Source organism: Ursus arctos, unplaced genomic scaffold, assembly GCF_023065955.2.
Source record: "Ursus arctos isolate Adak ecotype North America unplaced genomic scaffold, UrsArc2.0 scaffold_25, whole genome shotgun sequence".
NCBI classification, from domain to species: Eukaryota; Metazoa; Chordata; class Mammalia; order Carnivora; family Ursidae; genus Ursus; species Ursus arctos.
The window spans coordinates 14,928,990-14,951,752 of record NW_026622930.1 but is presented as its reverse complement, the minus strand read 5'-3'; the positions used below and the strand labels follow the sequence as shown (position 1 = coordinate 14,951,752).

Sequence of the window (22,763 nt, the reverse complement as noted above, 5' to 3'; positions counted from 1 at the left end):
GTTTCTTTCGGGAGACAGATACACAGCAGGGCTGAACTCTATGTGTCTGGCCCTGTGCCAAGCTCCCTTCCATACATTCTTTCATTTAATCCTCACCAGAACCTTCTAACATGGATTCAAATTCTATCCTCCTCTTTCTCACCGATGAGTAAACTGAGGCTGCTCACCCAGGATCACTGAGTTCATAAAAGGCGGCTCTAAGCCAGTTCTCCTGCCCCGTTCCTCCACTCTCATAAACCTGAAACCGCTCACCTAGGGAGCTCCCCTGTCTTTTTCTAAAGAGAAGTCGTGATGTCTTGTCTCAGAGAGAAAAACAAACACAGCGTTAGAACTCACCACTGATCTATCTTTGCCCATCATTGCTAGATTCTGAAAAGGTCTCAAATTGTCATTTATAGATACTAAGCCATCATCAGAAACAACTCCCTGAAGACGGTTTGAAAGACTCAAGAACTAGGTCAATAATGAAAAAGAGAGCAGAAACGATGTTACACCTGAGCCAAACAAGTTTTCTGTAAAATCATATGAATAAGTGTTAGGTAAAGGGCCTTGGGAATCCCAAGCCAATCATATCTGTTCCACAAACCTATCGCTGAGGCCAGGAAAGCCATCTTTAGCAAATAAATTCCTTGAGTTGAGTTTTTGTCCCTTGTTTAAAGGTAAGTATTCTCAGGAAGAAAAAAAAAACCCTCTAAGATAATAGCAATCATCAACACCTTAGTATAAATTAGTACGTCAGTGTACTATTGCTGAAAGAGCACACGGAAGTGAGAGGACAGAGAGGGTGGGGCCATGAAGAGAAACATACAAAGCACGACGCATATCTGGAAAAGCCAGCCTTCCGGAAGAGGTCTTAGAAGCCAGGATCAGTCTAAAGACACCGGACTTGGAAATAAAAGGGAGTGAAGAATTTCCAATAACAAAACAAATGGGTTTACTTCTCTACTTCATTGCAAATACACTTAGAAACCCATCTTCCATCTTTAAGATGAAACTTAATTTGCCTCCCACCTTCAGAAAACCTCGTTTTGGCACACCTGTACTTAACCCTCTTGTGTTGTGATTGTAGAAATACCACTGTAATGAAGGAAACTGCTAAAGAGAAGGGAGTTTAGGGAGTTTAGGCACAGTACCTGTGACTACCATTGGCCAAAACAGAAAATCAATTATAACATTAAACTCGTCCGTTAAAAGTGGCAATGATATGATAACACCCTGATCATTCCTTCTGGATCCCATCAGGCTAAAAAGCCAGTGGGATCAAAGAGGTTAGGGTTTAAACAGATGCAGTACTCACTCGAAAGACCTTCTCCACTCTTGCAATGCTTTTCCCAAAGATGGTTCCAAGTTGGTCTCCAATTCCAGCCAATAAGAAACCAAAGAGCGGAATTCCAAAGATGGCATATAAAATACAAAAGATTTTGCCTCCTTCAGTGCTTGGAGCAATATTCCCATACCCTGGTGAGAAATAGTAAAAAAGAGAGAGGGAGAGTGGTGAGGTGGCAGAGAAATCAGAGAGGTGAACCAGAGAATCCGCAGATTTCTTGCAGGGTTTCTGCGCTCCCCCACTGCACGAGCTTTGGGGCGTAGAGCATTATCAATGGCCCTCTAACATTCAGAACATCGTTCCATCGCTTCTCTCCCTTCTCTCCCTGGAAACAGTTTTAAGGAGATCCAGCCTTCCTGGATCTTAATGTGTTTAATTAGATTATATTTTAGGAAATTTGTAGTACCCCCGAATAGCATTGCAGATGAAAACCAGTGTCATCCATCTCAGAAACACCAAATATCTTGGACATGCATGGTTCAGGGAGAACTGAACATCCAAGGAGGGTTCACCACAGCCCTTTTTAGACTGGAAAAGAGTTTCTCCTTTATAGTCTCATCCCATGGGCATCCCCTCCACTTAACAGACGGGCTGTCCTCGACATTTGGCTCTATAGGGTGATGGGCGCTCCGCGTTAGGCAGGATATGTGGTCTGGCACACATTCAGAAAGGACCCATGGATCATATAGCCCTACTCTGAGAAGCCTGAAAATTGTACAGCAGGGAAGGAAGACTGTGCCTCTTTGCAGGCTGACAGCGATGTTAGCTCTGCTTGGCTCTTTTTCTCTTTACTGGGCACTTTGCATCGTCTCTGGGTCCTGCCTCTCCTCCCACCTGCTTCTTTCATCAAGGGCTATCAGGCGCTAAATACATGTTTATTGGTAGAATGGATGTTTGAATATAAAAGAATCTTTTTATAGCCATGTCTATAATATGTATTTCAAATAGTGCTTGAAAACACCAACATCTGCATTCTTCAGAATTCTGCAATTATGTAAGTAACTTCTGTATAGTGAGCACTGGGCTTCCTCTACGTGGATGGGGCTAAGGGAAGTATTCTGGGGGGAAAGGCTATGGTGTTGGCATGAGTTGCAGAGAGATGAGCATCTAAATTGCTTGATAGTCGGTCTCATGCTAATGCGTAATGCAATGTTATGCTCGCTAGCATCTGGAGAGTCACCCAACTGTTCTCCCATATTAGAGGAACTCATGCGGGGTCTGTTTCTAAATCCATGCGATGGAGGAGTTATGGGGTTCGTGGTTGAGGGCATGTTAGGGATGCGGCACAGCCAAGGCCAATGTTGCCGCTGCCCCATCCTGCACCTCCTATGAGCCTAGAGAGCTCGCTGCTGCTGTCTGTCTTTGGGTGATGAGTCACCTGGCCATTTTCCTTTTCAATTTTCTTGTCAGAATCATTCAAACCTTTTATCATGAATTATCTAAATTACAGTTTCCATTTCTCCCATGAGTGCTCAGGCAAGCCTTCCTCGTCTTGCATTCCTTTTACTCGGCACCATTTCCATTTAATTGTGCAAAAAAGGCTCTTAGAACTTTTTTCAGGTGCTTTCAGGAACTTGGACGAAACCATTTTTCTAAGTGTTGCCTTCTAGAATAATCTGATTTACACTGAAAAGGGAATAAATGTGCCTACACAGCTTCGCTTCACCCAGGCCGATGGGGACCTGCGGAGACATCGATGACCCTTGCTTGACTGTCTCAGCGTTGCCTGATCTCTGTCAGGGAATGTAGGTGTTCTTTTGTCTCAGTATCTCAGAAAGACACATGTTGTAGACACAGCACAGGCAAACGAGGATCCGAACCTTCTGAACAGGCGTCTCATTAGCCCCGACAGGAGACGCGCACTCTTCCCCCAGCTATTGGTGAGGATCTGCCCCACTGCCTGGGTAGGGACTGTGTTCAGGGAACTTTCTGGTGTCATCCAAGGAGCATGACAAAGAAGAGAGAAGACAGAAGGCCCAGACCCAATTCCACCTCATTCTGCCTGGTTGTCCCCAGAGTCCCTTAACCTCCGCAAATCCCGGTGTCAGAGGGGTTCGAGGATAATGCGGAAAAATCAGTGAACTGTAAAGTACCACATGAATGCTAAGTAGTATTATTACTAGTAGTGTTATGACTACAATTGGCTCCTTATTTATTCAGTGTTTCACAGACTAGAACACTAAGATAAAGTGAAAGCAAAGTTCTTGGGTAAGGACACCAGTGAAGCAAAATCCACTAATATTCAAATAAGTCTTTAAATACATTTAAGGCCATCGCTTCATACTGGACACAAGGTAACTGCCATTCTTGAGTAACGCTGTGTTTGTGCATTGTGTGTATGTGTGTATACACGTGTGTGTGTGTGTGTGTGTCCCTTGCCTCTGATGAACTATATGGACAAGCTGTCCCAGTGGAACCCTCAACCCCGTCATTCTAAACTTTTAACATGTTGGAAGTTTGCTCTGAGGCAATGGGAGGGCCACATTCCTGGGTATTTGGCTCTGCTTTACCGAGCCTGTTAGACTGCCCTGCCCATCCATCCACGATCCTTGGCAGAACTTTGAAGTAGGGGTCATGGTAATAGAGGCTCAAGACTGGAAACTGCAGTTTCCTGTTCTGACACTTCCTCTTCCTGACTCTTGGATCTTGAGGATTTCCCCAACCTTTCTGCCTCCCTTTCCTCCTCTGACAGGGGGCTATTGATAGCATCTGCCTTGTAGCTATTAAAGATGAAATGAGGGGCGCCTGGGTGGCTCAGTAGGTTAGGTGCCCGACTCTTGGTTTTGACTCAGGTCGTGATCTCAGGGTCTTGGGATCAAGCCACATGTCAGGCTCCATGCTCAGCAGGGAGTCTGCTTGGGATTCTCTCTTCCTCTCCCTCTGCCCCTCCACCCCTAAAATAAATAAATAAATCTTTAAAAAAAAAAAAAGATGAAATGGGTTACATGTGAAGTCTGAGTTGCCTGTGGAGATTAAATACATGTAAATCATGACACAAAGTAAGTACTTGGTAAGTATTAGCAATTATCATCTTGCCCGGGGTTTTCTGTAGGAAGGAATCACTTCTGAGCAATATGTCTCCGGAAAACTAAGCCCCAGGAGAAAACAGATGGTTGGTTCCTGTCTTCCCTCCAGAAACTCCGCTGTTCTCCCGCAGTGCCAGGACAAGGGACAGAATGTCTGTACTGCCAGTGGGGCTGGCTCCGTGAGTTAGGTGGGCCTACCGATGCATTTGGGGTGTGGGCATCTCTCGGCACAGCGAGGGGCAGCAACATCTGGGAAATGAGATGGGGTGACATGGCAGTGAGAGAGGCAGTTGGTCAGGGAGAACCAGCCCAGAACGTTAGAATTGGCTTTAAGGAAAGCAAAAGAAGTCTGAAGAGCAACTTTGGCAGGAGAGGACCAGCCCAGCAAGGACCGTCTGTTATGAATGAGAAGGACCAAGGCAAGGCTTCGCTGGGTTTACCTGTGGCCACAAAACACTTCCGGGCCCTTTTCGAAGAGAAAGCTGGTATTTAGTGAAGGCTGCCTGAGTAACTCACGTCTAATACTTCCATTTGCTATTTACATGCCGAAGTCAGATCTTTGCCAAATCATGTGCAGTTCAACCCTGTTATTTAGTTAAGAGTGTGTGTTCTAGAACCAGAATGTCTGTGTGAGCTAACCCGGCTTTCAGTCTGTGCGCCCACACTAAGAAGGGCCCCACGCTTGGTTTATTGATCTGCTGTTGCCATTTTGATGGTCTTCATCATTTTTGAGCAAGGGACCCCATTTTCATTTTGCGCTGAGCCCTACACAGTATGTAGCTGGTCCTGGTGAAGGTAGCTAGGCTCCACTGCTTACTAGCCGTGAGATATTGGCCAAGTTACTTGACATCTTGGAGCCTCCGTTTTCTCATCGGTCACCTGAGGCTAATAACAGTACCTGCTGGATATGCTTAATGCGAGACTCAGTGAGATAATTACGTGGAGCCCAGTGCCTGGCACCTAGTAAGCACTCAGTAAATGTCAGCCCCAGTGACGGCTATTTCCAAAGACACAGGTTAGCGTCCAGTTCAGGTGCTGTGTAAGTAGAAACAGCTGCTCCTGTACTTTGGCAGGTACAGCTCTTAATTAAGGCCACCAGGCAAATGACAGCTACTATCTAGGACCTGACCAGGTGCTTTCTCTGATATGAGCAGAGTCAGGTGATTCGATCCGAAAATGTCTCAAAGACTAAAATCTACTAGCATTCCATAGTGTTGATAAGAATGCATCATTTGCTGCCCTTCTACAAATAATGGTTTGTGGGAAAGCATCCGAATAAAGGAGTAAGCATCATTCTTCCAGCTTAGGAACCCCAGTTGGTGGGAATCCACCAGTTTCCATTTAGTTACGGAGAGAGGGGACAGGGGCCAGGGCACCCTCAGCAAAGACTGAGCAGAGTCCAGTCTTCCTCTGGCGTTGCTTCTAGTTTGGAGAAGTGCCTGAATATATTCCCTTTTGCTACACATTTTTTAAGCCTTCCTGTACATGTGAACATAAGAAAACATCATTTAAAAAGAAGTACTCTGATACCTTCAGATAAAAGAAACCTCTGATACTGAGTAGTGTTGCTGCTTTTCAGAAAAGATTTATTTCTAAGACCTCTCTATACACATACTAACTAATGAACACATTTTTCTTGTGTCTGAAACGTACATAACCTCATGTGGCTCATGAGAGTCTTTTTGGAAAGCAATTCGGCAGGCCATTAAAAAGTCCATGCCTTTTGACACCACAGTTCCTTGAGGACCCTCCCAAGAAAACAACCAGAGATGAAGACCACACCTGACACACAAAGATTTTCACGGTGATGTTACATTACCACAAAACAGAAACAGATTAAGCCTCCAACAACATGGGATTATGGTGTGGGTAGTATAGCCAATGGAACCCAATAAAAATCACGTTTTTCAAAGAACCTTAGTAATATGGGGGAATGTTTACAGTATTGTGTCACAACTTACATGAACTCAAGTAAGCAGGCTAATGTTTGGATTTTTCACAAATAATGAAAAGACGGCTCCTCAGTTCCAGCTACTCCACTACCCAACTCCTAAATAGTGGGAAGAACTGGAAGAATTCACAGGCTCTGAGTTTTCCTCTATGCCTTGCTACCATATGTGGTGAATGAATTTACCACCAAATAATTATTTTTACCATCACTGTCCTCGGGTTTTATTTAGAATTCTCTAACTGTACGATTTTACAAAGATCCTCCATTCTAGAGTTAAAATTTAGCCAGCTAAATGGTTTTCAACTTACCGTGCTTTATTTCTCAATTAAGAGAAAGAGAGAGTGACAGAAAAAATAGTGTTTTTACCCAATGCGTAGAACAAGGACCCAGTCTCTAGGAAGGATCCTGAGCCATGATACTAAAGTGGACTTGTAATGGGGGCTGGGTTGTATTTTCGTTTGCTTTTTGTTTGTATGCTTATTTCGTAATAGTTTCCTGTTCAGCACCCACCTTCCCTGCAGATTTGGAGAAGGGTCTTCATCCCGTGCATAGATATGACATAGTGTCCTGCCTCCCACAACAGAGGGAACAGAGCCCCCTAGGCAGCCAGGACAAAGATGCCTTGACCAGAGGCTCATCCAATCGGATGTTCTGCCTAAGACATCAAGAGTGGGTGGCCCAAAGAAGGTGGGGGACAGCACTTGCAACTATGGTGGCCAGCAGTGTCAGGCACAGGCCATTGAGGCCAGAGGACACTTATGGACCCTCCATGATCTCTGACCCATAAGTGTGTATTACTTAGGATTTTTCCAGTTGTAGATAATACAAATCCAATGCAGTCTGGCTTCAACAAAAACAGAAATGCACTGCCCCCTGTAAATAAAGGCTTCAGCATTTATTTCTGAACACTTTTGTGGGTAGCTTCATCCAAAGTTCACAAGGTGTTAATAGGACCCCATTTATCACTCTGCTTTTCTTCTGCTGCTTCTTTAGTGTTATCTGAATTCTAGCCAAGAACATGACTGCTAGTGTCTTGGGCCTATGTCCTTCCAGATTTACCTCCAGGAAGAAAGAGAGGAAGTCACTTCCTCCAAAGCTTAAGCAAAAGCCTAGGAACTGAGTTTCTTATTGCCTTCATCTAGATCTCACGTCCACCTCTGAACTAAGGACTGTGGCCAGACACAGGCAAAGCACTAGATTTCTCGGTCTAGAAAAGCTGATTCATCCCGAGGCCTGGAGGCCAAGCTTATGGAAGAAGAACACTCAGGAACTGGTTATCCGGAGACAAGAGTGTATCAGTGAATGGACACCAGGAAGCAGAAGCCAAGGACTAAGAGTGATCTGCAAAAACTCAAAGACCCCAGCATACATACATTACAAAAGGCAACAAATGTTACATATCGAGTACTTCTCATTAGGCAGATGGAACCACCACTCCCCATCACATGAGGTCATGTGGTCAATGAATACTGTTGTTTAATAAACCCCTGAGACCCTAACAAGTTCACACAAGAAATACCATCAGTGTGCATTCTGACATAGCTATAGTGTTTTTCAGTGCATCCTATGGACCACTGATTTAACCATTTTATAAAGCAAGAAAATTAGGATTTTCCTTTTTCTGTCTTCTTTAACATACACTAATGTCTCATGGATCCAACACTGGGTACTGGAGGGCATTTCCCAAAATGTACCTCTTGAAGTGGCCCAGACTCCCCAGGTTTATTTTACAATAAATCCTCCTAAAATGCATGACACGTTCCCGCATCTTGGTAAAACCAGGCTGATGAATACAATTTAACCTGACACTGGTCTTTTCTGACCCACTACAGTGATGTTCTTGGGTGCCACTGAGTTTTATGGCACTTTTTGCCCTTATACCAAATAGAGCCAGGCCACCTTGATTCCTGTGCTGGGAGCTGTTAAATTGTGGACTAAAATGATCCAGTCTGGTCTAGAGGGTCAAAAGGCTCCTAGGCCCCAGACCCACTAGTGTAATGCACATCTCCAATATTTCTAATAGCCAATCTTAATATATTTGTGTATTTGCAAGTGTGAACATGGTATGTCATATAATTAGATTAAAAGACTTTCTAAAAAGAAATGCCAATTCTCTCTCATCCCAAATTTTCTTATTGCATATAACTTTCTTGAATGGACCAATGTAGAAACAACACAGGTCCTAAAGGCTAGGTCTAAAAACAGTAACAAAAGCCTGTGCCTCTAAAACAATCCTTAGCCTTTGAAATTTGTACCAATAGGAAGTTGATCATCAAAGATGTACCTCCCTCAAGAAGGGCACACTATCCAACACCCACATAAGAAGTGGTCGTGAAGGGTAAAGGGGAGGGAAGAACCTCCCAGAAGGCATAGGTGGGCCTCAGAGAGCAACAGATGAGGGAGGTCCTCCCAGACAGCATAATGGGTGTTAATGACAAGATGCTCCCACCTCTCAATGCTATGTGTCTCCCATTCTTCTGAATGAGGATTTTTATTGCAGTATCACGAAACCTTTGTAGAGGCGGAGAAAACTCTTATTTTCAGCAGAACTGGGAGAGGAATATTATCTACAATTTCCCCCATATGTGTAAGGATTACCAAAAAAGTTGGACTCATGCCACATGGGAAAAAGTAAAGAGAAGAGGCACAGAGATGGAAGAAAGGGTGCATCGGTGGAAAACCCCAGAAAGTGCCAGCAAAAATCCAATTATGAAGGTGAGGGCCTCATTCTGAACTTCAAAAGAGATATCCTTGTTTGTACCAAGTATAGAAAATAGGGTGAAGAGAGAGAGCAGCAGAAGCCCCCTTAAACTTGATCTGGTTCAAGAAAATCAAAGAGGCAGGACTAAACAGAGAATAACATAGATGGGTGACATTTGCAGGAAACCCTCCCTCTCTTTGGCAGCAGAAAAGAGGAGAGTTGGGGATGAGTTATCTGGAAGGTTATCCTACCTCTCCTGGCTCTCCTCTCCCCAGCCCTACAGAATCACTTGGCAGATAGTTGGATCAGGAATATCCAGTTTGTTGGGTATCAAGTATTTAAAAGGGAAATGGGACCAGCATAAATATAAAACTTCTGTTTTTGTTTTGTTTTGTTTTTAATGTGGAAAGAGCAGAAAAACTTACCATTGGATGAAAGACAATCAGCAGAAAAATATTGCCCCAACCAAACAAAAAGTGTGACCAGCTATGAAGTAATCACCCCCAAGAACCACTGTAGCAAAACCACAAACCAGAAAAGCAAGAAATCAGGAAAGAATCAGAAAGATAACAAGGGAAAATGGAATATGAGCTAATGGAATTCAGGAAAGAAACACAAAGGGGAAAAAGTCCCCTAATGATCACAAAAAGGAAAATAAAATTGGAAGGAGCACGTGGCAAAATAGGTACTGTGCAAAAACAGGAAAGAACTAGAGAAGATAAAATGAACAAAACGGAAACCACATTTTATGAGTTACAAAGGAGTAGAGGGGGAAACGACAAGCACAGAGGCAGGCAAAGAAGTGACAATATACGTATAGTCGGAATCCCCAAAGAATAGAACCAAAACCATATGGCAGAGAATGTTTAAAGTAGACAATCAAGAACACTTTCCTAGGGGCGCCTGGGTGGCACAGCGGTTAGGCGTCTGCCTTCGGCTCAGGGCGTGATCCCGGCACTCTGGGATCGAGCCCCACATCAGGCTCCTCTGCTATGAGCCTGCTTCTTCCTCTCCCACTCCCCCTGCTTGTGTTCCCTCTCTCGCTGGCTGTCTCTATGTCTGTCGAATAAATAAAATCTTAAAAAAAAAAAAAAAAAGAACACTTTCCTGGAGGTAAGGGCGTGGGGGGATGGGGTAACTAGGAAATGGACATATAAAACTCCCCAAGAATCAGAAAAAAGACACACACAGATATTGTAACACAAAAATCAGTATGGGAAAGAGGTAATCATAGATCACCACAGGATCAGTTATAAAGAGCAATTACCTAGTCAAAATCATGCAAACATTCACTGTTACTCTATTGGGAAGATAGGAGGATGGGAAGAGAGTCCTTCTACAGTGGGGCAGGGAAAAAGAAAGAATCATCCTCCCTTTATCTGCAGGGGATACGTACCAAAACCCCCAGTGGTGCCTGAAACCACGGATAGTACCAAACCCTATGTATACTATGTTTTTCCTATACATACATCCCTATGATAAAGTTTAATTTATACATTAGGCACAGGAAGAGACAAACAACAATAGCTAATAATAAAATAGAATAATTTAAACAATACACTTTCATAAAAGTTTTGTGAATGTGGTCTCTCAAAATATCATATTGTACTGTACTCGCCCATCAATTCTCGGCCTTTTGGCTAAGATCAAGCATAGTATCTGTACTGTACTTGCCCTTCCTCTTCTCGTGATGCTGTGAGATGATAAAATGCCCATGTGATGAGATGAAGTGAGGTGAATGACGTAGGCATTGTGACGTAGTGTGAGGCCACTACTGACCTTCTGATGAATCATTGGAAAGACGATCATCTGCTTCCAGACAGCAGGTGACCAAGGGTGAATGAAACCACAGAAAGCAAAACCTCAGATGAGGGGACCACTGTAATTTTTCCCTTCCCACAACTGGAAGTCAGGAAATAATCTCTAACACTGAAAATTCAGGAAGTGGCAATACAAGCGTGATATTTAAAGACAAGGGAACGAATATCAAAATAATCAGTCAAAAGAGATGACAGTGTTTGCCCCCGGGGAGGTGAGGACAGACAGAGGGGCAGAGACTGCTGTTTCATAACAAACTTTGTAGAATTTTGGGGTTCTTTCATATGCAACCTTAGAAAGAAGTACAAGTTTTAACAAGGAATTTGAGCTCCACCGACCACTCCATATTGTGATTTTCCACTCTGACCATTCATCAGGTGCTTTCAAACGAAAGGCTCTCTAGCCTCTCATTTTGAAAAACGAAATTCCCTAGTCTGCTTTGCCTTTTACAGAACGTCACTACATCCCCTGCATTTATCCAACAATGTGCCATGAGCCTCCTTTGAACCTCAAGCTGCCATGGTTCTAGGACCAAATGTTGACCAAGTGCCATTTCTCAGGATGGCCCCCAGAGGAAAAGATGTTAGCAAGTGAACAGATACCTATGGTGGTGATGACAGTCCCAGCAAAGAAAAAGGCACTTCCAAGGTCCCAGTGACTGCTGTTGTTGGAAGAGTTTCCTATCGGACTTACTCCTGCGTTGTCAGCGTCAAGGGCATGCTGCAAAGAGAGCAAGAAAGCATGAAATTCAGTTAAAAATAAAAAGAATTAGGGGTGTCTGGGTAGCGCAGTCGTTAAAGCGTCTGCCTTCGGCTCAGGGCGTAATCCTGGCGTTCTGGGATCGAGTCCCACATCAGGCTCCTCCGCTGGGAGCCTGCTTCTTCCTCTCCCACTCCCCCTGCTGTGTTCCCTCTCTCGCTGGCTGTCTCTGTCAAATAAATAAATAAAATCTTTTAAAAAATAAATAAATAAATAAAAAGAATTAAAAAATAAAGCTCTCAAATTCTTTCCTTGCTCAGGAAACTGAAACGATCGGACACCTGAGTGGCTCAGCTGTTTGAGTGTCTGACTTAGTTTTGGTTTGGGTTGTGATCTCAGGTTCATGAGATGGAGCCCTGAGTTGGGCTCCGCACTCAGCAGGGATTCTGCTTGAGGCTCTCTCTACATCTCCATCTGCCCCTCCCCCACACCCCCATCACTCTCACACATGCTTCCCTCTCTCAAATAAATAAATAAATAAATCTTAAAAAAAAGAAAGAAAGAAAGAAACTGAAATGATGTATAGGGTACTGGTTACGCAAATGCGGATGCAGTCATAACATGAAATACTAAACACCCACTTAGTAAAATTAGAAAATTAGTTTTAGGAGGGAAAAAAACTAGGATATATAGTATGGTGTCATTTATGTAAAATTTGCAAGCACAGGATTTAGGCAATCTGGGCATGGGTTATGCAAAATGCATACATATCACTTTGTATATACATAGGAAGATGTCTGGAAGGATTGTCACCCCAAATGTCATCCCTGGAAGGCAGGATCTCAGTTGCTTTTCATTCTTCCCTTTTCTGTTTTGTCAAAATGTTTTACACTGAGCTTGTTTCAGGATGGAAGGAGGGGAGACCTTGGGCTCTTGAATCAGGCCAGCAAGGCTCTGCCCATTATTAACTTCAGAACCATGGACAAGTTATTTTAACCTCTGTAAATGCAAATGTCCTCATTTGCAAACGGGGGATATTAATACCTTTGCCCACAGAGTTTTGAGAATTCAATGAGAAGGTCTGTGTAATGCCCTCAGCCCAGTACTCAGCACCGAGTTAGGGGGTAATGAATAGTAGCCAATTTCGTGACTTTCATTTGACTCTCCCTCTGCCCCCACCCTGCCACACACACACACACACACACACACACACACACACACACACACACACACTTCTTTTAAAATAAGTGACAATGACTCCTTGCTGGCTGTGAGATTTGGAATTCCATACACCTTAAATTCACATAAATTGACCACACTGATGATCCAAGCTCATTTCACACTACTAGAAAAGCTCAAACCCAAGGTGGGACACTCCATGAGACACTCCCTTATATCTCCGGACCTTTGCTTATGCCCTCCCTCAATCGTGTCTATCCTGCGGGGTCCAATCCAGGTCCCACGTCCTCCGGGAGGCTCCATCCATGTACTGCAGCCCCCTCAGACACCTGCTTCCCAGGGCTCATACTTCTGCACCACGTGTATTTAATTGGCTTTTGACCACACCCTCCCCAGCTGAAAATCCTTGCCTAGACTCAGCATGTGCAGAATAAGGTGCCAAATACGTCAGCAGCCCTTCCTGAGCTGGCCTCTGCCCACCCCTTTCAGGCCAGGTGAGAGGGTAGGAAGAACCTTCAAGCAAGTGAGCTGTGATGAGGAAGTGACAGGTGGGGCCTTCAGAGGGAGGTGACAGACATATGAGCTACTTCTGGAACAACAAATAGAGACACTCTTCCCTGAGCAAAGTTGGAATAACCCCATGTGGAGATAACACAATTAAATACTGAAATGTGATTCTATTTATCCTAAATAATGCCCATGAAGCTTTGTCCAAACAGGCAGACAGCGTTTGCCACAAATCAGACTAACTGAAAAAGTCAATCATCATTACCTTTTGCCTTCACTAATCTGAGATAATTCAAACTCTCTAGACCAGGCATCAGCAACCTTTTTCTTATAAGGGCCAGATAGTAAATATTTTAGGCTTTGTAGGCCACATATGGTTTCTGTTGCATATTTTTCTTTTCCTTTTACAATGCTTTAAATATGCAAACACCATTCTGAGCTCATGGGTGATAAAAAAACAAGCCTCAGGCTAAATCTGGCAGACCCCTAGACAACTGACTGGACAACAGAGGGAAAAATCTGTTTTGCTTAAGTGTATTCTTTCCTGTTCTACGAACATGAGCTATTCCCCTGGAAGCTGTTTCTAAGATAAACCCTGGCACCCCAGGATTTAAAATCAGGCTGCACAGGGTGCATACAGGGTGCCTAAGCCCTCGTTTACCTTCCTAATTGACAACTATCACTTACTCATCAGAGGCTATGTTCTGCTCTGCTTGAGAGGAAGACAGACGGCAAGTCCTTTTGCTGATAAAATATCCATTTCGCTGTGCTATGTGAGTGCCATCAGACCAAACCACAGGCCTTACCCAGTGTTTACGTCCTCATTGCCTATTCAGCTCTGCCAGGCCCACCTGCAAGTAATACCTCGGGGACAGCTCTAGGCCTCAGTCACTTAGTTGGGTTCAAATCACACTATCAATACCTAATATTCACGACGTCTATGACGCTGCATAAAGAGTTGGGGTTCAATCAAGTCTCACTCTGCTGAGAAATGCACATAAATGTCATAAGCTCCACATAAAAGTACAGATTTGCAGCAGAGACAAGTGGGGATGATTATTTGTTTCATCAAAAAATCCAGAATAAGATGTCTTTTTAAGTTCCATTTTTTGAATTATGCAATTTATAAATATTTAATGTTTACATATGTAGCCCTCAAGGAAAGCGTGTGTCGGTTGAAAGGGAGGGAAACTACCATTTGTTGACTTCCTGCGTGCAGACAGGTGCGCTAGAAGTGTTATTCCATTTTATCCTTTCTGCAACTTGTGTGTGATCCAATTTTATCCTTTCTACACCTTGCAAGAAAGTAACATTATCCGCACATTAGAGACAGGGAACCAGGCTCAGGAAAGTTAAGTAACTTGCCCTAGACCACACAGCCAGGAAGTGAAGCCAGAATTCAAATCTGGACTGGGCCCAAGCTATGGTTTTGATCTCTCCTCTATCTGTGGCTCTCCTCTCTCCCCACCTCCATGCTCAGCTTCACATAGAAATGAGGAGGAAGACCACCACTGCCCAAGAATTTAGGCAGAAGGACCCCTCAAGGGATCATTTCTAATTAGACTACATCCTTAAACATGTAAATGCAGGCCCCAACCTTCATTTGGCTGTTGGAGCTGGTGAGAGCTTAACTGCTCTGCATTTAAAATAAAATTTAAAAAATAAAGAAACATGGGGAAAGATACCCAGAGAGGGAAGGAGCAGAGAAAAGAGAGCAAAAGCCCTGAAAAAGCAGGAAGACAAGGAAGAAAAGGCAAGAAAGGAATATCTGTGGGTGCATGTGGGGGCTTCCAGCTCAGCTGCAGCAAAGCCAGGGACTTTGAGGGGTGGGTCCAACCAGCATCCAACTTTAACTTTGTTTATATCTGTGATGTAAACCCTCTCTCACGTTCCCAAATCTACAGTAAAGTGGGCTACACATGCAAACACCTTGAGGAAGTGGTTTTGTGGAAATTAAATATAAGGGCTGTTATGGGCGCGGTGGGGCCAGAACGAGATTTGGAACCCAAAGCAAGGAGAAAAAGAAGTTCTCCAACACGTCACCAAGACCTTGGGGAGGCTTTGGACAATCGCCAGTCCCAGGAAGAAGGTATGATTATTCTGTCCAGATCGGGTGGGTCAGAAAGACTTCAGCAAACCCCTGGAATAAAAACAAATTGGCAAACTCGGGCTATACACACAGAAAGAAAAGCCAGTTTAAACAGACTATCGCTCGAATTAATAGCATCATTTTTAACTCAATAAGAATATTTCTGATTGAGTTCAGAGGTCCAACTTTATTAATTTTTAAAGTATTTCTAATGATCTTAATTGTTTGAACTCAAGTAAAACATTTTAAAATCAAATGCACTTGCTCTCATTTTTTTTTCTCTGCGTTCAGGCTGCGAAAGTGAAGATAAGCCAGCCCATTAGAAATGTGTGAGCACATAGATAATGCAATGTGCCTCTGAGCTGTGTACTGCTTCACTGAAAAGATGAGTGATAGGGGAAGGATATAACCAACAGCGGCATCATGAGAGGCCACAATCTCAGACAATGTGAGCATCCTGTGTGCACTTTTAAGTTCAACCAATATCAAGTTCAGAGAGCTCTTATGAGGATCCAAAAAGAAATTATACTCAATATGATGCGAGAGCTTCAGGGAAAGGGTACTCTAGATGAGAGGGCGTTACTTTAAAGTTTAATTCCACTCCTTCTTGAATTTCTTTTTTAGCCCCTAAGTTGGAATTTCCAGCACCCACCCAACTACCCAGTGAACAACTCATGAGTGAATGCTCAAATCAATAATAAATGAATGAACAAACTAAAGTAATAAATTTAGGCCCATGCAATTTACATCTTTGTAAAAGCCGAGAAACAGAATAAGAAAATAACTCCACAAAAAGAAATATAATGATTGCTTTAAAAAAGAAGAAGAAGGTGAGGAGCTAACGTGAATGGGACAAGATCTAAAAGAATAGAGTGGTGGCTGCCCAGGGGCCGGACAGTGGGGGAAATGGGGCGATGTTGGTCAAAGGGGACAAACTTTCCCTTATAAGATGAGTAAGTTCTGAGGACCTAATATACAGTGTTGTGATCACAGCTAGTGATACTGCATTATATCCTTGAAAGTTGCTGAGAGAGTAGATGTTAAGTACTCTACCACAAAAAAAAAAAAAAGAAAGAAATGGTAATTATGTGACATGATGAAGGTATAATGTAATTCCATAGTGGTAATCACCTTGCGATATATAAACGTAGCAAACCAATATATTGCACACCTTAAGCTGACACATTATATGTCAATCATATCTCAATAAAACTGGAGAACAAATAGATAAAAGAATCTGTCCCCCCCCCCCATCCTCCCACCACCACCTCCAGGCATTAGGACCACATGAAAGGTATAATGAAGAAACTGCAGCCCTTCGAAAGTAAGGTGGGTCTGAGGCTAATAGGAAGACAGGAGGTAAAGCTATCCCTCGGAGGCCCCCCACCAGGTACCCCCACTAGCTCCCCCCACCACCACCGCGGTGCTGTAATCCCATTTGGCAATGCCAGGCTGCCCAAGTCACTGTTGCAGATGGCGCAAGATACCGTCAAGAGTGTTAGCACTATAGTGGGATGAATGATGACCCCCCAGGGGACCACTAACTGTCTGTGGCTTTTCTCCAATGATCTGTGTATGCGGTGAGATAATCTGTTTCTCTGTTGCCTTCTGTGGCACCAAAAAGAAAAACAAACAAAGGTGGAGCCATCGTCACTCTGCTTGTCTGAGACTGGCTGCTGGATACAGCCGCTCAGCGCTCTATGCGTGGACACTAACAGCCAGAGAGATCATCTGACCTACGGTCCAACCCAGGACACTTGCCGGGTAAAGAGGGGCTCTGTGAATGGCCACGCTGGGAGCACAGGACAGGGGGAGCGCAGGACGTACGGTCACTTTACTAACAGCTTACACCACATGGACAAAAGGAAAGGACCTCGTCTGAGAACCCAAAGCTGGTTCTCTGTCTACTGCATTCTTGGTCCCGAGAGGGCACGGTCCGCAAAGCGGTCTATGAAGTAGATATTTAGCCAGAGGTTGAGGCAGGATGAGGGGGTGGGTATGTAAAGTGACTTCATAAATGTATTAAAAGGGAGCACACTTCCAGCCATTAATGGACAGAAGGCAAGCCACAAACCCTGTGAGACAGAGAAAGGCAATTGGTAGAACACATTCATTACAACTCAGAAATGCCCCTAATGATTCAAAACCCCCAAAACAGGCCTGGACGTCTTTCCACCTCCTTCCGTGTCTGTGGCAGAAGGGCCTCAGGTAAGAAATGGAAGTATGATATTAATTTGTTCGCCACACTTGCTTTTTATTTCTCCTGCTTCAGAAGCATTTCTCACATCAATATTTCACAGCGGCGGGAGCGAATACGCTGGTGCTAGGAGAGGGGCAACTTTGCATCCAAGTGTGAGACCACATCCCAATATTTCCAACAGTGGGAGGGCATCGGGGGGGAATCTGGAGCCACCCCCCGCAGCAAGGCCTTCTGGGTCGGACTGGAAGTGCTCTTTGCTTCAGTGCAGAGGTGGAGAGGACGGCCCCCATCAGCACTGACTCTTGCAACACAGAAAGTCTGTGGATAACCTGGTACGTGTTCGGCCTGTGTGCATTACTCAGTTTCTCTGAGTCTCCGTTTCTTCACCTGTAATACGAGGAAACGTTTCCCTGCAGGGTTGTTGTCAGGATTTTTTTTCCATGGATGTAAACCTTTAAGCTGTGTGCCTTCTCATTTCATATATTAATATTAATATTAATATTAATAATATCAGGAATGCTTTCTGAGCACTTACAGTGCACAGAGGAACTCAGGAAACCCTCAGGATGATGCTGGGAGACAGACATCACTACAGTCCCATGGGCCACATGAGGTTTAGAACAGGCAAGTCCCTTGACCACGTTCCCATATCAACCGCATGGCAAAGCCAGCAAGCAGATGCTATGGGAATTGTCAACGGGAAGATCGCCTTCCTAAATCCTGAAAAGGCAGCTTCTCTCCATCCTCGGTCTTCTCCTTTCTCCCCATCGTGGACCCTCTTGGCCCAGCTCCCTGCGTTGCAGAGAACAGGCCGGCTTTCTCCCCAGGCTGGGACCCCCAGCGTCAGTGAGAGGCGGGGAGGGAAGGAAAGGGGACTGACGCGCCTGTGTCTTCCTCCCCGCCCAGCAGACGGCCAATGTGGCAGGCAGGCCTGTGCTGGCCATGCTACAGCCGCACCCCCAGCATCTCCCGCCAACAAGTGTTCGCAAAAACAAGGCCAGACTATAGAAAGAAAAAGCAACAGGCACCTTCCGTGCCCTGGTGAATATTATGACAGTGTTTATCTTCCTGCTATCCTAAGTATATCCAGTTACATGTGCAAATATTAGCCCTTCCTCAGGTCCCTGACAGCAGGCTTTCATCCAAACTTTATAGTCTGGTTATAAATCTAAAATGAAGGCCACCTGTAGAACAGAGAGGACGAGTAGAGAATCTGTTTAGAGAATAAAAGAACAAAACCCAAGGCAAGCTAGACCACACATCCAGAGCCTATGGTCTTAGACAAGTGGCTTTCCTTGCTACCACCAGTCAATTCTTTGGTGGGGGTAATGTTCTAAAACTCAATTCATGGGATGCCTGGGTGGCTCAGTCAGTTGAGTGACCAACTCTTAGTTTCAGCTCAGGTCATGATACAGGGTCGTGAGATCGAGCCTCACACCAGGCTCCATGCTCTGCAGGGAGACTGCTCCAGGTTCTCTCTCTTCCTCTGCCCTTCCCCCCCATCCCCCACCCCCGCTGGTGTGCACGAGTGTGCTCTCTCTCAAATAAATAAGTAAATAATCTTAAAGAAAAAGATTGGGTCTAAAAAAATAAAACTCAATTCATTAGCACTTGGGTATACACTAATGACTAATCTATCTAAATATTGTCATGTGGGATTCAAGCCATATTTGGGGGAGCTCTTTCACCTTCCAAATTGTGCCTTACAATATGGAATTAATTTTCTCTCTCTCTTTGACTGCATAAAGGATGAAATAAGAAATTTTAAACCATGAGGAAAGCATCAAGCCCATAAGGAATTGGGGTATCTACTGTGTATGCTCTGATGAGATCAACAAACTTACTGATCAACTGTCACACTTTCATCTCCATTTGGATTCATCCTCTGGACTCAGGAACAAATTTGCCAAGTGTTGCTGATGTTGCTCTGGTCCTGAGGGTCCTTGATGGATGCCCCACATAATCCCAAGTTAACACTTCATTTCCTGTGCCCCCTCAAAGAATATGTCAGCCCCTACAACCAGCACCAATCTCTAATGAGTGCAATTTGATCTGGGGGCAGGAGGAAGCAGAGCCAATCCCAGAGACTTTGAAGAAAGCTCTAGAATACTCATAAAAATAATCCTAGTAGCCAGCATTGGCAATGTGCCTTCTCCTCTTACTCAACCCTCCACAAAAACCCCATTATAAAAAGTCACGTTATTACTCCCATTTTATACGTGAGACAACAGAAAACAGAAGTAGCTTGGCCACAGTGGTAGCAGTTAGCAAGTGGCGGAGCTGGGACTGGTTATAAGTACACTCCTTCAACCCTGCCTTCTCCCATTTCCCACAGACAGCTCTCTGTCCAGTGCGCAAACATTGTCCTAAAGCTCATCGTCACCTTCCTCCCCGTGAAATAGGACAACATAGAGAAGACAGATCTGGCCCTCATTTTTCAAAGAATGAAAGGTGAAGTCCTCACTTACTCCATAAAGTTAACCAGCATCGGCAAGCTTTCCATCTCTTCTGTCCACTGAGAAGGAAAAGAATTTTCCTTGCTCTCGATAGAGATTAAGAAGTTACTCTTAACCACAGACCCAAAGGATAACCATAACCATAACTTTGGCTTTCAATGAAATATGTTGACCCGTCCTCAACACCGTATGTAAAGACACAAAGCCACGTCCCTCTAGAGCACAACCCACAGCTAATCGTTACTTTCTGCAGGGAACGAAGGTCCTTTTGGAGGTCCCACAAGTTGAGGCAGAGACTCCTGCTCTGTGAATAGGGGCCTGAGTGTTTCCTTCTGTTCTGGCACCAGTCATACTGGACTCTAGCTAACTGCTCAAGCCAAGTCAGTCTCGACCGTGAGTAGATCATCGTGGTTAAAAAGCACAGATTCTAGGGCGAGACTCCCCATCTCCAGATCCCAGTCTACCTCTCAGTTGAACTTGGGCAAGTTATTTAACTCCTCCCTTCAGTTGTTTACACCTACCCCAAAGGACCACTGTAAACATTATATGATAAACAAAGTATTTAGAGCAGTATCTGGCCACAGTAAGCACCATGCAAGTGTTAGCTAGTGATACAATTAATACTAGACTGGAAGCTTCTGGAGGACAGGGAGAAGGCATCTTACATCCTTTGTTATTTTTTTCTAATCACTAGAGCCAAACATAGCACCTGCTTCGTGACAAGCATTCAGTTAATATTAGTTATCTAAATGAATAAATTTGATTGTAAATAATGAAAATAATTATACAAGCCACACACCGTCAAAATCTCACTAAGTAAGATTTTCGCTTCCCTTTAAACAAGAACAAACACATGCACATCTGTATAGAAATGTGGACACCGTACCACTCATTCCTCGGTTTTTGTTTTATTTTTACGGAAGTTTTTTGGGGGGAACACAATCCTCATTTGCAAATTCATTTTATCCAGTGGCATGCCAATTTCCGTTAGTGCTTTAATTTCTGGCTTAAAAGCTTTAGACCTTCACTAAACAGTGATGGAACCACAGCCTCAAGGATAAAAACAATAATAGTAATGAAATGGAGGCCTGTAGAGACAGGCCGGGGGCTGCAGGCCCGATCTTGCATGCATTGAACAATCTTCTGCATGACCGCTTCGCTGGAGAAAGGGCAGCTCCTCTGACTTCAGGACATCAGCCGGGAGAGTCACCTCACTTCGTCAGAGCTGTGTCCTTGGGCTCAAAGGACCCAAATCTGTACTCAACAGAGGTCACCTGCTGTCTCAGCTGTGGTCTAAACTTGCACAAAAGGCTGCTTGGAAGAAGGGATGGCCCAGGGTGGGGAAGGAGAAGGCTTAGCTGGCTCTGCCCTCTGACTCCCAGCGAGGATCTCCGCAGACTGCTGAATCGGGGCTCAGGTACCATGCTTCCCTTAAATCATCGCGTTCCTAAGTATGTAAAGCTTTGGACGTTATGGACAGGAAGGGAATCGGCTCATGCAGAAAAAAGGCAGAAAGGTGATTTGAGAGAAGTGCCTTGACAACCAGACTGAAAGAAAGGACTTCTCTAGCCCAGAAACAAAATAATTTTCTGCTTTGCTTCTGGGAAGCTTCTGAATGAAGGGCTCTTAGTCTCCAAAACAGATATAAAAAGCCCTATTCATTCATTCCTCCAACCTCAAGCATCTTCTACGGGCTGGCCGCTGTGCCAGGCATGAGGGACAGATGGATAAAAACACAGACTCAACTTGAAAGACCTTACAGTTGTGGGAAGGAGACAGATGAGAAAAATAATGTTCACTCCATAGGGTCTATTAAGGGCGGAGGCACATGTGAGTGTTGGGTGCTGTAGGGCCAAGCAGGGCACCACCCACCATGAGGGTACACGAAGGCTTCCCCTAATACTGGAGTTTGGGCACCTCTGAAGGCAAATCAGTTCAGAAATCCAGGGCACAACACTCAGCAGAGTGCCACATTGGCATTCCATAACTGTATAGCTATTAAATGAATGAATGGTTTAAAACCAGCTCCTGGGGCGCCTGGGTGGCTCAGTCGATGAAGCATCTGCCTTTGGCTCAGGTCATGATCTCAGGGTCCTGAAATCGAGCCCCCCGTCGGGCCCCCAGCTCAGCGGGGAGTCTCCTTCCCCTCTCCTCCCTGCTTGTGCTCTCTCATTCTCTTTGTCTCTCTCTCTCTCTCTCAAATAAATAAAATCTTTTTAAAAAAATAAAGTAAAATAAAACCAGCTCCTGACTACCACTGCTACCCTTTGGGTTTTTAGAAGGGACCAAAATGGTCATGTACGATCGATCAGATCACGCCACCCTGATGCCTGAAATGGCCATAGCTTCCCAGTGCTCTTAGGATAAAGCCCTGCATGGTTTGACCCCCGCTTGCCCCCAGGCTAATCTCCTACTAAGTTCCCTTTGCTAACTCTCCTCCAGCCATATATGCTCCTCTTCTCTCAAGTCCTCAGACATCCTGGGCATCCTTCCACCACAGGACCTTGGCACTCAGCTCCCCTGCCCAGAATCCCTGTCCTCTTGTGTCGGCTCTCCTGCTTATGAGCCCAACAGCTCCTTCTCCTCTGCAGTGTTAACCATGGTTTTATTTATATTGATTCATGTGATTACATGCACAAGGTTTGTCTCCCCTACTACCTATCAGTAGGGTAACCATAAAATTTATCTTTCAAACCAGGACATTTTTGAGAGAGAAAGGGGTGCTATTAATAAGGATTCCAGAAGCATGAAAACTAGGAAGATTAGTCATCCTAGCTAGAAGTTCCAAGAGGTCAGGGACTATATGTCCC

The 22,763-nt window shown here is 44.4% G+C and overlaps 1 protein-coding gene across 1 annotated transcript in view; it reads right to left on the bottom strand.

Moving 5' to 3' along the window:
* Positions 1-22,763, bottom strand: part of KCNK10 (potassium two pore domain channel subfamily K member 10) — a 121,588-nt gene that overhangs the window by 35,024 nt on the left and 63,801 nt on the right. Inside the window, exons 3-4 of the mRNA XM_026515498.3 lie at positions 11,426-11,543; positions 1,298-1,458 (exon numbers count right to left, since the gene is read on the bottom strand). Coding sequence (XP_026371283.2) covers positions 1,298-1,458; positions 11,426-11,543 — 279 coding nt within the window. The remainder of the gene's footprint in view (positions 1-1,297; positions 1,459-11,425; positions 11,544-22,763) is intronic.